The sequence below is a fragment of the Dioscorea cayenensis genome, chromosome 7 (assembly GCF_009730915.1).
Source record: "Dioscorea cayenensis subsp. rotundata cultivar TDr96_F1 chromosome 7, TDr96_F1_v2_PseudoChromosome.rev07_lg8_w22 25.fasta, whole genome shotgun sequence".
NCBI classification, from domain to species: domain Eukaryota; kingdom Viridiplantae; phylum Streptophyta; class Magnoliopsida; order Dioscoreales; family Dioscoreaceae; genus Dioscorea; species Dioscorea cayenensis.
The window spans coordinates 17378896-17395523 of NC_052477.1; the positions used below are offsets into that span (position 1 = coordinate 17378896).

Here is a 16628-nt window from a genome sequence, read left to right on the forward strand (position 1 = left end):
TATTATAATAATATTAAATAATATATATATGTATATATATATATATATATATGGGTGAAGTTTTCATTAATCAATCAATTATTTAGTTTAATATTTTTTAATTACTATTTAATTTTTTAAAATAGCTTTCTAAAATTTAAAATATGAAATATGTTAATTTATATTATGATAAATTGAAGTCTTTTATTTATTAAATTATAATATTATTTATCATATATCATATATATCATACAGAAGTATTAAATTATTTGAATATTTAACTTTTAAAAATACAAATAAATTATCTTTTTCAATAAATCAAACTATTTTATTTTGAAATATTAGTTATCAAGTTATAAAATTAATAATAATAAATATCCTATCTTATTTTAATTTAAATATTATAAATTCTGTTTAATTCTGATAATATATATATATATATATATATATATATATATATTAAAGTAGAAGACAAGCATGACACGTGGCAAGCAACAATGAATAATTCTCCACTAAAACGTAAATAAAATATTATATCTCATTCATACGTTGTTGAAAATGACAGAGTAATGATATTTTTATCGAATAGATATCCTGGATGATGTGATGCCAAGTTAGCATCCCTGTTAGCATCCACACCATTCTTTCTCTCTTTTTTATTTCTTTTTTAAATAATTTTCTTTTTATCATTTAAATCCTAAATTTAAACTCTTAATTATAAACGGTAAACTAAAAACTTTCTCTTTAAATCCTAAATTATAAATCGCAAACCATTGTTTAGGGTTCAAGGTTTAAGGTTTAGGGCTTAGGATTTAGGGTTTAGGATTTTAGGGTTTATTAGTTAAATTTTAAGTTTTTAGAATTTTCAATATTGATTCCATAGTATTTGGGTTTAATATTTTAGAATTTTAAATATAATTTTATAATTTTAAGAATTTAGAAATTTTTAAGGTCTAAATTTGAAGGTTATATAAAAAAGAATAACGTGGATGACAAGTTGGCATTCATGTCATTCAGGATACCTAAATTCATAATATGAAATACATTTACAATTTTACTAAAAACTAAAAAAAAATTAATTAAGAACTATGAACAAACTACTTATCAACTATTAACTTTAAAGTGGAATAAATCTGTTAGATTATTATTATGTAGCCAAGTGAAAAAAAAAAACTTACAATATCATTATTGCATTAATTAACTTTGAAGAACATTAAAAATAAAAAATAATTTAGGTTGACAACTACTAATATATATAAATATATAAATTTGTGGATGAATAACTAAAATTATTTTTATAATATAGAAAAATTAATATGATATTTTCATAATCTTTAATATTATGCTAAACTTTAAAATCAAATATAAATGAAAAATAGATGAAATTTGATTTACCCAATACTAATTAAGCACAACCTATTTTTAATTCCGCACTAAAACTTAAAAGCAAATTATAATTTTAAAAAATATTGATAGTTCAATTGAAATGATATAAGAAATATGAACTTCAATTAATTGTAGATCATTTGAGGGGTTGTATTACAACGACATAAAATTTTTTTGTTATTTAGTTCTAAATTAGTTACAATTTAATTACAAAATTATGTGCAATTTAATCCTAAATTAATTGTGATTTATCAAAAGGATTAAATTTTAAATAATATGTAGTACAAGAGTATTGAATTCATCTTTTTTTTATATACAATTTTATGATGGTGGTTTTTACTAATTTATAAAGGATAAATATTTTGATCACTTTAAATTAAAAATATCTTTTAGTTTTAATGAAAGCAATATTGTTTGATTATATTATTTGTTATGAATATTAATATTAAATTTGTAGTCACTTATTTTGATTGAAGAATCAAAAAATAATTGAAGTGATTAGCCATGCATTAATTATATACACCATCAACGATCTTATTAACAATATTATTTTAGTATGTTCATAGATTGGCATTTTTTTTTTTTGAGTTCTAATTTGGTTTTTTAATTTTTTTTTTCAAAGTTTTAATTTGACCTTCGGAAAACTTTTTCAAAGAAATTGGATGTGTCAATGAGAGAATCAATAAATAAATTTTCAAAATTTAAATCAACATTTTTTTTTAATTTAAGCAACAATATAGTTAGTTAAGTTTCTAACATTAATATCAAAATCATCTGTTGCAATTATGCCTCCAAAACGAATATTATTATTAAAACAACATTTGTTTTCAAAGGAAATGTCGTTGAAAAAATATAACTTTTTTAAAATAATAATAATAACAATTTAAAAAAGTTAAAAATAAAAAAATATATTTCATTTTTATGTTTTTTTTTAAAATATAGTATTAATGAAAAAAGAAACAATATGTTAATATTTTTAAGGGACAATTACCTAAAGGTCTCTGTATTGTTTCAAACTTCCACTGAAGTCCCTCTGACAATTTCGTTTTCCATTAGATCCCTCCTTTGTTTAGCCATGTTCTCTTCAACCTTTGCTGTTAGTTCCATCAGTTAAGTGGAGGTAAAATGACTCAAATGGCCATGTAACCATGTGAGATGAAAAAAAACAAAAAGTTTCCCTCCAAGTCACATCACATTTAATGTAAAGTATGGCCAAATATTCCAATAAAGCTTCCTTGTCAAAGAAAAGATGATATTTCACTCCTTCTTCTCAACGTTGCCATTGTTTTTGAAGATGATCCTCCATGGCGTGATACAAAGGCGAAGGGCGTGTGCTTCAATTCACCATTTTAAGTTAATGGGAGTCAGTCATGGGTGAGATATGTGCTCGCTGGGCCGTAGATGTTTCTCAAGTGAAAGTGAAGTTCATAACGCCTGATGCATACAAAACGCTTTGCCCAATTGAGTCTGACGCTGATTTTCAATGTATGTGTCGTATGTACCATAGTTTCAATAAATTTGTCGTGGACATCATCATCGAGGATGTCAGTGTCTCTACAGATGGAAACTCGGCCTCCTTGATTCCATTGTAATACTACAATCATTGATTTTGCTGGTTACTTATTGTTTATGTGTTCTTTTGTTAATATATCATGTGTATTAATATATCTTATTGTATTAAAAATGTTTCATGTGTATAATACAAGATTCTTGTATCTTATTCTGATTTTCCGTGTATAATATGTGTTTCTTATGTATAATTTTTGTTTCTTGTGTATAATATATGTTTCCTGTGTATGCTTTTTGATTGTGTGTATTTTTTTACCGCAGAGAGTCGTTGTCAGACAGCGTCAACCCCAATGTCGATAGTTTCCTCTCCCAACATAATTTTTCTGGGGCGTGCAGTATTGCCAGGTCTACCGATAAACATGATGGTTCCGCTATACAAGTAGGCCAATGGTTTGAGAATGCAGACCACTTTAAAGATTGCCTGCAAAGCATAGCTATAAGGAAAAATTTTGACTTTATATTTATAAAAAAATGACAAACTTCGGGTGACTATAAGGTGTACTGCTCAAGAATGACAATAACAACAATGCGGTCAGCCTCCAGTCTCGTAGCTATTCATGTAGAAGGTGGGAAGTACATGGCTTACCGTTCAAGTATGCATGTGTAGAGATTATGCAAACAGACACTAATGTTATGTTGATGATTACTTCACAGTGGAATGATATCTTCAGGCGTACGGAAATCTAATATCCCCTGTTCCTGATAGTGACAAACCATCTGACGACAACTGTCAACTATGACTTCGGCCACCAATATCAAAGAAACGACCAGGACGTCCTCGAAGGAAGCGAATAGAGTCACAAGCCTAACCGTCAACAATTCTCTTTATGACACAAGTTCGAAGAACTACAAAGCAAGCAAACACACAACAAATACAATGTCGTCAGCATATCATACACAATTAATCTATAATATACACATAAAAAGGAAACACTGCACATTAATTACATTTTACACACAAGAAGCAAGGATGCTACAGAAGATGCTAGGAATATACACAGGAAGCAAGGATTCTACACATGAAGCTTATATATTACACAGATATTGGGTATTATACACATTAAACTATTACAATACACATGAAACAACTCATTACACAAAATTAGAAAGATGACACACTTCCCTGTTTTCCTTTGAGTGATTTCAATAGTGGGCATATAGACGCCGCCTTTATGAAACTGGTCTCCCCGTAACACATTATATGAGGTGACTGTCCGAATCATAGTTTTTTCACACTGTTCATCATCTCATAAAATGAGATGATTAAGGTAATGGTGCACCCTTTCACGTGCACACTTAAAATGTCACGAACTGTGTATGTTTTGATGTTGTTATGTAGTTGATTGTGTACCTGTGTTTTAATTTTCTTTTCTGTGTATTGTTTTCATCTTGTGTGTAGTAATTTCATTTCGAATGTATTTTCTCTATTGAGTGTGTAGTAGTTTTGTTTCATGTGTATATATTATTTTTTTTTGGTGTGCATTATTTATGTTTCCTGTGTATTGCCCATATTGTCTTGTTTAACATTCCATTTGATGTGCATCATTTGTTGAGAGCATTTCAAATTTACGACTGATTTTGTAATTACAAACAACAATATTAGTCACTTATAAACAACAAAAAAATGACAAATAATAATATGGATACTCAAGTTCTTGTAATGTTAATGTTTACATTTACGTATTGATGTCAGAACCGTACAGATTTATCTTAGGTTCGGCGTTTAAGTTTACCATTGTCTCTTCCATCATGTATATAACACACTAGTAAAATTAAGAAAAGTTTAATTTAAACAATTAGTAAACATGTATATATATATATATATATTGCATGGACCAATTTTTCAAAATTATAAAAAACTAAAACCAAATTTACGAATTCAATAATTCTTCAAAATTGTAAAAAAACTTAATATATTTTTTGGATGTTTTTTAATAATGGTCTAATTAGATATGCAATGAATTTTTTTTTTTATGAAGTTGAATAAATCATAATTTCATTAATAAAAAATTATAACAAAAAAAAAAATAACAAGATAGCATAATAAGACAGAAGTAAAGAAATTGGAACAGATTATTAAAAGCGATTTGTATTCTTACAAAATAAAATAAGTTTTATTAACCAACTTAAAAACAATTCCATTAATTACTTATAAAATAATAATTAAATAGTATTTAAAACTACCTTAATCTTTAAACAAAATTAAAATACTATAAATTTAGAAAAAAAAATTTAAATTTATTATCTTCAAAATAAAAAAATCAATGTTTCAAATTCAATTTTTAACAAGATAATAATAATAATAATAATAATAATAATAATAATAATAATAATAATAATAATAATAATAATAATAATATCCAAACTTGGTTTCAATCCATATCCCAATGACTCCACACGCCGACTATCCTTGCCAGCGGTTCCAAGGAAAAAGTGATGTCATTTCAACCGGTTGAAATGATGGGCAATTTCTCAAACGTTTTTGTATTAACGTAATTTCATAAGGATTTTAACTCCGTCAACTACTAATGGGCTGAAAAGTAAATAAAAGAAATAAGAGGGACCTGTGAGGAAACTCAATACTTTGGGGGATTAAATGGGATTATACAAACTTTCCAGGGATTTTTGGGTACTTCCCCGTTAAAAAGCCAATTCATCACACATAAGTGATGACATAGTCATCTCATGTTCACATAGTGTCATTTTTATAATTACAAAAAAGGTTATATTTGAAAAAAAAAACCAAAACAGTTACTTGTCAATTTTTTTTTGGGAGGGCTTTGTAAAACTTTGAGACTTGCATAAAACAATTTTATAATAATTTTAATTTTACGTAGGGTTTTATGTGTTAATTTTCTCTATCTCATGAGTCATGACTCATCTCTCTCCAGGCAAAGCCCTACAAGGAAAAGCCTCCTCCTCGCCGTCTAGCCGCCGCCCACGTCGCCGTCTTGCCGCCACCCACGTCGCCGCGAGCACGCCGCCCAGCACCAGCTAACGAACTTTGGATCGCCGGGGCTCAAGCTCGACTAAAAAAAATACGATTTGATTTCTATTTTTACTTCTTTGTTTAATTTTCTAAGCATTCATCTCTTGGAGAAATCTCAAATGGCGGACGCGTTTAGGCTGGGCTTCATCGGCGCCGGGAACATGGCAGAGAGCATTTCCAGGGGCGTCATCAAGGCTGGTGTCCTGCCTCCATCCAGCATCCGCACTGCCCATCGTTGCCCGAAGCGCCGTAGCGTCTTCCAGTCCTTTGGGGTTCAAATCCTTGAGACCAACCAACAGGTAAACGAACGCCTTCTCGCTTTGATCCCCTTCATCTTTTCTTGCATGATTCTGTTAGGTTTTGGTGTTTGTATGTTGGAATGAATTCAAGTGGCTCACTTTATTCTTGCGAAGTATGCACTATCTTTTCAGTTTTTCAAGTCTTCTAGTAGATTTGCAATAACTAGAATCATTTGCTGTGTGGCCATGTTATAAAGTTTATAATGGGTATGGTTTCACAAGGCAGTTAGTCAAGATAAAACATGTAACCTCTCACAAAAAAGCAAAAGATGATCTCTAGAAATTTAAGAGAAATTAGTTTTACATGAAGAATTTGATGTCTTGGAGTCTATGAATTATCATGTCATAGAACTAATTTTAGTGGAATTAGGAGCACAGTATATTGATTCAAGTATCTTGCTTACTGCAAGAATCTATAGTAACATGTTGTTTTGGGGTGGGAAGTAGCACCATTTCATTACAGTTATCTTTCATAGAAGACACTATTTCTGGATCAAGTCATATTTACAATTTTAACAGCAATTTAATTCTGAATGAAGTGGTGTCTAGGCTTGAAATTCCTGAAAAATACTTCTCTGTGATATTAGGTTTTGTAGACTTCACTATAGTATTAGGCTTTTATTTGTTATTATAATGGTTGTTTACTTGCATACCTCTTGCAAAAATGAAAAATTATTTATATGTTCTTGTAAAAATGATATTTACTTATATATGCCTATAAATCATTCTTATTTGCTTATATACCTTCACTACCAAAAGTCAATTAAAAAATTTTATCTTAAAAACAAACTAAACTGTTGTTTACTGTTTTTCTTCTTTATTCATCTTTGGGAATAGAAAGAGTAATAAAAACGATCAATCTCTATTTTCACAAAATTTGTGAATTGATTTTCAACCATAAGGATATATAACCAAATAAAAGTATTTTATACTGGTATATTAGAAGATATGATTTTTTTAGGATATATTAGCAATTACCCACTTTTATGTGGGCATGTAATGAATTTTCTCTTTTTACATATCGATGTTAAATTTGCACAATATACTTGTCATAGAGATCAAGCAAACCTTCAAATGGAATAAATACCAACATCTACCAATAGTATACATGCTGTTAAAATACATCATCAGTGTTGAGGCAGATAAATATTATGCAATATTAATGCACATGTAGTTAACAGCATTCAGAATTAGTGGTTTCATTGGTCATAATGTATAACTATGGGTTAGGAAAAATGAAAACTGAAAAATCGAAAATCCAAACTGAAAATTTTGGTATTTTATAACCTCATTACATATAATATATATGTTTATGAATTGTGTTTATCAGAAAAAAAAAAGCACAACAAGGTTATTGTATAAATTGAAGGATAACTTGTAATTGAATGCCATAAGTAGCTGGTAAAAATTAATTTAAAAATAATTGGTTCTTGTTAGGTTTTCCAAAATCTGAAAGGTTTGGGTCAAGTACAAGCCCCATGCCCACCTTTGGGTGTTGCTTGCCATAATAAGATTTATGAGCCAATTGACCAACATCAGCATAACAAAATGAAGAGAATATTTAATTTGTGTATCGAATAAGATATCATGAATGATATAGCTATTTAATAATAATCAAAAGTGGCTTTCAAACAGTGAACACATAGCCATATTAAGGTTTTTTAAAGAGTATATCACTGATTATATTTGCATTCCCATTGCTTTTAGATATTTAGATTGCATCTACTTTGTTGCTTTAGGCATCTTGAAACCCACATCTACCAATTTGACCAAACTGAATTTAGTGGACTTCAAATGGAGAACACATATCTATTGGATGTTTCTGTGAAAATATAATCTCTGTTAAATTTTCCATTTCTGTTATATATCTAGATTTTGGGGAGTTTATTGGTTTAGCCATCTCCAAACCCTCATTTACCTATTTGATCAAACTGAATCTAATGGACTTCAAACATAGGATGCATGTCTATTTGAAGTTTCTGTGAGAATCATATCATTTGATTAGTTTTCATTTCTCTTGGATATCTAGATTGCATATAGTTTGTTGCTTTAGTCATCTCCAAACCCACATCTATGATTTTGGCCAGATGGAATCTAATGTACTTTAAGCAGATAACACATACTATTTGAAGTTTTGGTGAAAATTATATCAAATTTCCATTGCTCTTGGGTATCTAGATTGTGTCTAGCTTGTTGCTTTAGTCATCTCCAAACCTACATCTGCCAATTTGACCAAACTGAACCTAATGGACTTCAAACGTGGAACACATGTATTCACAGCTATTTGAAGTTTCTGTTAAAAATTAAAGTACTGATTAGATTTTCATTTCTCTTGATACCTAGACTGCATCGAGTTTGTTGCATAGTCATCTCAAAATCCACCTCTACTAATCTGACCAAATAAAACTAATGGACTTTGCATGAGAAACACATATCTATTTGAAGCTTCTGTGAAAATCATAGTACTGATTAAATTTCCATTGTTCTTGGCTATCTAGATTACATCTAAATTATTACTTTAGTTGTCTCCAAACCTTACATCTACCAATTTGACCAAACTGAATCTAATGGACTTCAAACAGAGAACACATTGCTATTCGAGGTTTTTGTAGAAGTTATATCATTGATTAGATTTCCATTGCTGATTGCTCATGGATATCTAGATTGCATCTAGCTTATTGCTTTAGTCATCTTTAGATCCGCATCTACCATTTGACCAAACTGAATTTAATGGTTGGCTTAGTCAACTAACTTCATTGGATATATGATAAAAGGCCACTAGGTTAGCAGTTTTCAAGTGTTCTGTTTGAATCCAGGTTCAAAGCTTCGCATCCCTAGTAATTTGTTGAACTTAAGAATTTAGATTGGAGTTTGTATTCAAGCTAATTTGATTCATGATATTACCATTATATGTGATGTCTTGGGCGAGTCCTTATAGTTCGGGGAGGGGTTAAGGGGTGCAGACCATCGCAACTTTCTACATGTATCCAGAAGATCGTGTTATTTCTTCTGCCAACTTATGGTCCTTATATCACATATTGTTTAGCAATGGTGAACAACTATCAACTCTTTGGCGTTTTTATAGTTTCTGCTAATTTATACATGATTTTTATCGATTGATTCATTCTAGGCATACTGTTGATAGAGTAAAATTAATATTGATTTACTATATAAAAGCTCAAAAAGTGAAACGAAATGTTTATAATGTTTGATGATGCTCTATTTCTGCAATGACAGTAATTACCTCTAACCCAACCATGGTTCTTAATTTTATGTCCATCAAGTGACCATGAGGAATTAGATAGACGAATCTGGATGTAGTCTTCCAACCGTAACCTAATTTTAATTGGATTAACTAAAGCTTGTGGTACATGAACATATATTACTTGTTTTTTACTATAAAATTGGGGCAAGATATGCTAATTGCAACCCAGGTTATTTGAAAAGCTTCTTGGATTGGAGATTACAACTTTGGATTTATTAGTCACTAATAATTTCCCAAAGGATTCCTTGTTGTAATGAAATAGCCAGAAGTGGTCGAAGGTCTTTACATTCCTATGATTCAGGCACTTCCACTGATATTTAATCTGAAATAAATATGCTCTAGAAGATACATTAGATTCACTTTCTCATATATTTTTCACTTGATTCTTTCATTCATTCTCCTATAGTTTTCTGATTCATATGCTACTTTGATTGAATAGGTTGTTGATGACAGTGACATAATTATTCTCTCGGTGAAACCTCAAGTTGGTATGTTTTACTTCTATGTCTTTTCTGGCTGAGCCTTGTTTTATATCATATTTCTGAAAAATATTTATTCATTTTAGTTTGTTAAATATCCAATAATTAGTAGCTAAATCTCATATTGTATTACTTTTTCTCTTGTTGCTGTGATAATAAATGTTTGAAATAATAAAACAGGAGCCAATTTCCTGTTATATGGCAATGGTATGAATAAATATTCGCAATGCTAAATCATGAGGCAATTTTCTGTTACATGGCAGCGATATGAAGCTGTAATGAATTTACTAATGGTATTCACACCAACACTAACATGTTAAAAGTTTCACCTGGTGGCTGCTGGTCAGCATTCCAAATGAGATTTTATACAGCCTAAAAATGTACTAATGATCTCTCTTTCTCTGTCAATATATATGTCTATTTTTTCTACACAAAATGTTATGGAAGATGACTATTTTAAAAAGGAAACAGGAGTACATCACATGATGTGAAATCTTGCTTTGGATTCCTATGCCATAATAAAATGAAGTCTGACGTGGATATGAGCCTTCTAATGTTTATAATATTTAAGATGTAATTACTCTGTTTACCCAGTGTTAACAGTGGACCAACAAATGGGATTAGTTTTTTTTTTTGACTCTTGTTAGCTATTCTAATACTTTGCATATATATTTTTTGTTTAGAAACCTCTTGTTAAAATCTAAGAGTCAAAATCTTATGGTGATCTGCTTGTCATTTGGTACATTCATTTTTTGTTTAAGCAACATCATAAGAAGGATGGCTTAGCTGGAGCTTGATCCAATCTGTTGCCAAGTCTTCAAGTTGTTGAAGTTCTGGAATATATGTATATCACCAAGAATTATATTTTCCAAGTGATATCAAGATGATTGAATTTAGTGCAATGTTTCTTAGGGTGTGTTTGTTTGGCTGGATATAAAACTACATGTAATTGTAATTACAAAAAACTTCAAAATCTGATGTTTGTTTGGTTGGATTTGAGAATTTTAAAGTAGTTAGAAATGCAGTGTAGATGGATTTGGTTGGTTTTGAAACTACGTCCAAATCGGCTGTAGTTTAATCTCCTGCACTTTGGATTTTCATAGAAAGTCTCGCACGTGGTGTCACGTGAGACATTCTAATAAATATATATATAAATAAAAATAAAAATAAAGTCATGATATTATTTTATCTTAATAATAAATGGGTACTATTATATTTTTATCAGTATAAAAAATTATAAATATAAAAAATTATAAATAGTGTAATATATTTTTTATAATTATAAAAAATAACAATAATTTGTAATGAAAACATAATTTTATATTAAATTAAGTAATTATATGCATAATTATTTTGGTTACTATTAATAACAATTAATTTGTGTATTTATAATTAATTAAATTTAATAATGACCAAGGTGGAGTATCCTTAGCAAGGGTGTTTATATCCTACAAATACATCCAACCAAACACATGTTTTCAAAATCCAGATTTACAAATCCTTCCAAACAAACACAATTTTGAAATCCAGCATTTTCAATTACAGTCAACCAAACACCAAATTTGACTCTCCTGCATTTTCAACTCCAGAATTTACAACTACACTGTAATTGGAAATCTACTGTATTTTCAACTACATCTAACCAAACGCTACATTAGTAGCTTGATTTACTAGATCTCATATGGGATATGGGACTGTTCTTTTTTTTTTTTTAATTTCATGTATTCCTAGATAATGAATTGGTTTGAAACCTTGAATTATGGGCGCCCCTTTATTCTCATGTAATTGCCTCTCATGGTTGTTATTTCAGGTTTCTTTGACAAGATGATATTTCTGTGCAGTTAAGGAAGTCTTGTTGGAGCTCAAACCCTTCTTTACTGAACAAAAACTTCTGGTCTCAATTGCTGCTGGAATTAAATTAAAAGCTCTGCAGGTCTGTGGTCTGCAATTGTTACACTTTAGGTGACCTCCCCAAGTAATGCTGATTTCTTTAGTTCATCCTTAGAATGCCTTGCTTTATATCCCATAAAATGCTATTTGTTCAAAACCATTCGTGCTTACAAAGCATGGATCACAAGAACAATCATAAAGTTATAGATCATTCATGATGATTTCCATTGGTAAGAAATCACTGTGACACAAGTTCAAAAGAGTGGTAATTGATGATAAATCTAACTGATGATGATAAATCTTACTGATTTCCATTGGTGAGAAGGTTTTTTTAACAAATCTGATTCTGCGGCTGATGTATTCAGAAATTTAAATCAGGAACTAAGCATATCACCCTTGACATGTCTCATGTCCATGAAACACCATAACGATTCTTAACAAGACCGGAAATTTGTATTATATTCACATTAATTAATGATGCATTGTCAAAGATTAGGTAGTTTATTGTGAAACAAAGGACCACTGCACAGTGTTTTATTTTTTATGGTATGGTATTTTGATTTAATAATTACAGTGAGTAAAAAACCTGAAGTAACATTGTTTTTTCTTTGCAAAACTTATTGACTTTGTTTTCCTTGGAATAGATTATATGGTGGGAGTTAAAAAGCTTAGATATTAGGGGGTCGTCTGGAAATTGGTTCTCATGAGCAGAAGTAGATTATAGATTGCCAAGCTGTGGACAGTTGTCCTGAAGTTAAAGACACTTGCAGGCTTTAAAAACGTAATAAGATCATAATGGGAAGCTAACCTGTTTGAAGTAATTATTTTTCATATAGTGAAGTTTCTTTTGTTTTTATGAACAGATTTTTTAATTTTAATTAGTTATTTATTTTAAGCAAGTATAAGATGGGGAATCTGAAGAAGTGATTGAACTTGGAAGGCTTAATTGGAAACATGCTCCTTGCGATGCACATAAATTGTGTCAGAGATACATATTTGGTAAGGTCGACCATGTAGCTTCTGCAGTCTGTGCATGCCAAACAAGCCTTATGCCTGTTACCATCTAAGCCATATTGTCATTTGGACTGTTTTTCATGATTAATTTTTGCTGATCTATTATTTGGGTTGTGCCATGTGCAGAAAAATGGTTTTCTTGCTCTTACTCCTTGCTGTGCATATTTTGAACTTTTTTGCCTTTATGCATATATTGTCTTGTAGTAAACTTGCTTTAGCTATCTGTTAGATGAAAAAAGAACAGATAGATCTTGTTAGATTGTGAAGAATTATTTTATTTCCTTCATTCTTGAATAACCCAAACGTTAAAGGAGTTCCAAAAAATGTTTTTTGCAAATTTATTTGATTCCCTCTTTAATTTTGTGGCATCTGCCTATATCTTCTCTTTTCCTTTTTATTTGAGCTACTATTTACTTAGCTTAGGCATGCAGGAATTGTCTGGTCACAAGCGAATAATTAGGGTCATGCCAAATACTCCATCAGCAGTTGGTGAAGCTGCATCAGGTGAGTTGGTGTGGTTTTCTTTTGATTTCTCACATCTTATTAACTTCTCATTCTTGTTGTGTAGTTTATCTTGTTAGCGTTGAAAGCATCTACCTGTAGATATTGCCACTGTTTGTGCAAAAATATTAGAATAAATATGCTGTACATTTATTTTAGAATACTTGCTGTATAGTTGACTTATTCATGTAATCTTCCAAAATGGAATAGTTAGCTATTTGGAGAATATTGTATAGTGATTGTAGGATATTTCTCCTGATTTGTGAGGTGAGTCTCAGCCCGACAATCAGTCGTGCCAGCCCTCCTCTTAAACTTCACTGGAAAATGCTTGAAGTAAGCCTTCGTCTTATGGGCTTTCACGAAAGCCATTTCACTTCTCTGATGGGGCCTATCACCTTCATTATGTGTGCTGGGTCCAATAAGAGCTCTTTGTTTTTCTAAAAGTTTAGGCTTCATGTAGTTTGACAAATTTTGTTCATTGACTCGTAGTTACGGAAAGGATGCACATGACTGGTGCATAATGGCAGTCATCAATCAAACCTGCATTCAAAATCTTTCATTTGTTTTCCTATTTGGTGACTGGTTCAGTATAAGGTGATCTCCTTCTTTCTAGTTTTGTCAGCGAAATCAATCAGGCTATGAGCTTGTTAATAGTTACCCTGCAGTTTCTCTGCCACTGCAATTGTGCTTGAGCTTGTTAATAGTTACCCTTTTCCATTTTTTCCAGCATTATAAATCTGCTCCATGTTTACTTAGATATCCTACAGCTTCACAGCCACCACTAGAGCCTTGTGAGTCTGAACATGATTTTCTATTGTACAAGTGTAGGAAAATTCAATATTCTAGTAGGGAAAACTAACTTACAAGGGTTAGAAAAGTTAGTGCCTGCCAGTTCATGGCTGCGAGAGAACAATATGAAGACTGTAATGTGTAATTGTGCCTTTCTTCTGATATTGTTTAAGCTGTTGATGGTTGTGGCTGAGAGAAAAATATAAAGCCCTTAATGAGTAGCCATGGCTTTCTTCTGATATTGTTTAAGCTGTTGACTCCTAAAAATAACACTTACTGATTTGAGCGGCAGTTTTTCACATTCAAACTTCTGATGGTACACTGTGGCACACAAATTTGTCTTGGTAGAATAATATATTTCAGTCTAAAATAATTGCATTGAATTTAACTTGGGAAATATCTTGTCAACAACTTCACATGAAGTGCTCGTGTGATTTGTTAACTGTTAATCGTGAAATTGTCTATGTTTCTCGTTGTCATCTTCTACCTATCAAATATTGGAATTATGTAGTACAACTTCTGATACACTCCATGTTTTTAGTTATGTGTACTGGAGAGATGGCAACTAAGATAGATGAAGAACGAGTTTCTTCTTTGTTCAAAGCAATTGGAAAAATATGGACTGCAGAAGAGAAGTATTTTGATGCTATAACTGGTTTGAGGTATAGTTTCCGCTCCAGATTTATATTATTTTTAATCTTTTAACTCATCACAAAGAGGGAATGAAACAAATTTTCTTTTATCATTTCTAGTGTTATTTATTTCCTTTTTTTTTTTGTCTTAATCTCAGTGGTAGTGGTCCGGCATATATATATTTAGCTATAGAGGCCCTAGCAGATGGTGGAGTAGCTGCTGGCCTTCCACGAGAGCTAGCCCTTGGGCTTGCATCTCAAACGGTAAGTACAGATTGGTCCCTTTTATATATATATATATATCTTTCCTTAGATGAAGTGTGTGGGCAGGGTACTCCTGCTATAGCTGCTTGTGTTTTGCCAAGTTAATAAAAATGTCTAACTCTCATCATCACATCAGCCCCTCAATTTCCAATTAATATTGGAAGCTTGAGATGCTAATATGTTCTTCTCAAACAACTCAGTCATGAGCATGCTCACATTTTTGTTTTTGGTTCATTTACTCACATCTTTCCATAATATGAAATTTTAGGAGAAAGCGATGCTAAAACCAGACAAACATGTTTGCATTCATATTCTTTTTGGCTGCTTCGTGTGATCCAATATTTATTTAGCCTTTTTACTCTGTATCTTGTTTTCTCAATACTTAACCGTTAAAAATCAGCGTGTTCAGGGAAAAATAAGTCACATGCAATTATGTGGATTACGAATTCATCTTCTTTCCATTAAATAGTGGGTGATTTCAAAGTTGTTTTGGAGGATTCATGGGTACAAATGAGTCTGTTGTATACAGGTACTAGGAGCAGCAGCTATGGTGAACCAAACGGGGAAACATCCGGGGCAGCTTAAAGATGCAGTTGCATCACCGGCAGGGACTACCATTGCGGGGATTCAGGAGTTGGAGAAAGGTGCATTTCGAAGCAACTTGATCAGTGCGGTTGTCGCTGCCACGAAGCGGTGCCGAGAACTTTCGCAGTCATAATAGCCTCTTGATTTGCTGCAATCAGGAATAAGGTAGTAAAATCCACTTTGGAGGTTTTGCAGGTAGATGACAATATCTGTTTGGATGCCATTTTGGGAAGCAGTAAGCAGAGATAAATTTATGATCATGCATGTTGTGTCAGCAATTTAGTTTTGTTTGGATTTGACAAATAATCTTGGTTCATAATACTTGTGAGAAGCTCTTCTAAGACCATTTACTAATGAGAATTACTTAACACCCCCATCAAGTTCAGCTGATATATATTATTTCTATGTTATGACGTATGTTTCCAACAGTTTTGTGTGATATTGCATTAATTTTTTTTTATTTTATTTTGTTACAAACAAATAAATGTTAAAGATGTAATAGAGAACAAAATAAGGGGACGAGGGCTTCTACATGTAGGCAGATCTCCTGGAGCAAAGTTAGGCTTGTATTAGTTCACTGAATAGTGAGGGTATGGTTTTCCCTTGCAAAGGAAAAACATACTAGCTTCTCACTTTTTAATACCTTATTATGGTATTTGTCACTGTTATTTTAAAATTTTGGTTAAAGGACTGAATGATCTGCTGGGATTTAGTTATGATTTGACAATTTAAGATCCGGAAGCATTTTTAAGCTGTATAACAAGTCATTTGAAGATAATTTTATACTATAGTAATAAGCTAATATGACCTATTATATAGGTTGACACTTTGAAATTAATTAATTAACTAATTTATTGATTAATTAATTAGTTTATTTATTTTTGCTAAAAGAGCTACCGGAGTAGCTATTTTATTTAACCAGAAAAACCTGGGACCTAAAGATACACAAAAAAGTTTAAATTACCACTAAAAAGCAAAGCAAACTTG

The 16628-nt window shown here is 31.0% G+C and overlaps 1 protein-coding gene across 1 annotated transcript; it reads left to right on the forward strand.

Moving 5' to 3' along the window:
• Window positions 1-5812: 5812 nt before the first annotated feature.
• LOC120265606 (pyrroline-5-carboxylate reductase) lies at window positions 5813-16033 on the forward strand. Its single transcript, XM_039273553.1, has 7 exons — window positions 5813-6222; window positions 9927-9975; window positions 11808-11899; window positions 13302-13374; window positions 14702-14822; window positions 14951-15056; window positions 15586-16033. Exons 1-7 carry the CDS (start codon window positions 6043-6045, stop codon window positions 15772-15774), a joined length of 810 nt encoding a protein of 269 aa, XP_039129487.1. The 5' UTR covers window positions 5813-6042; the 3' UTR covers window positions 15775-16033.
• Window positions 16034-16628: the final 595 nt, after the last annotated feature.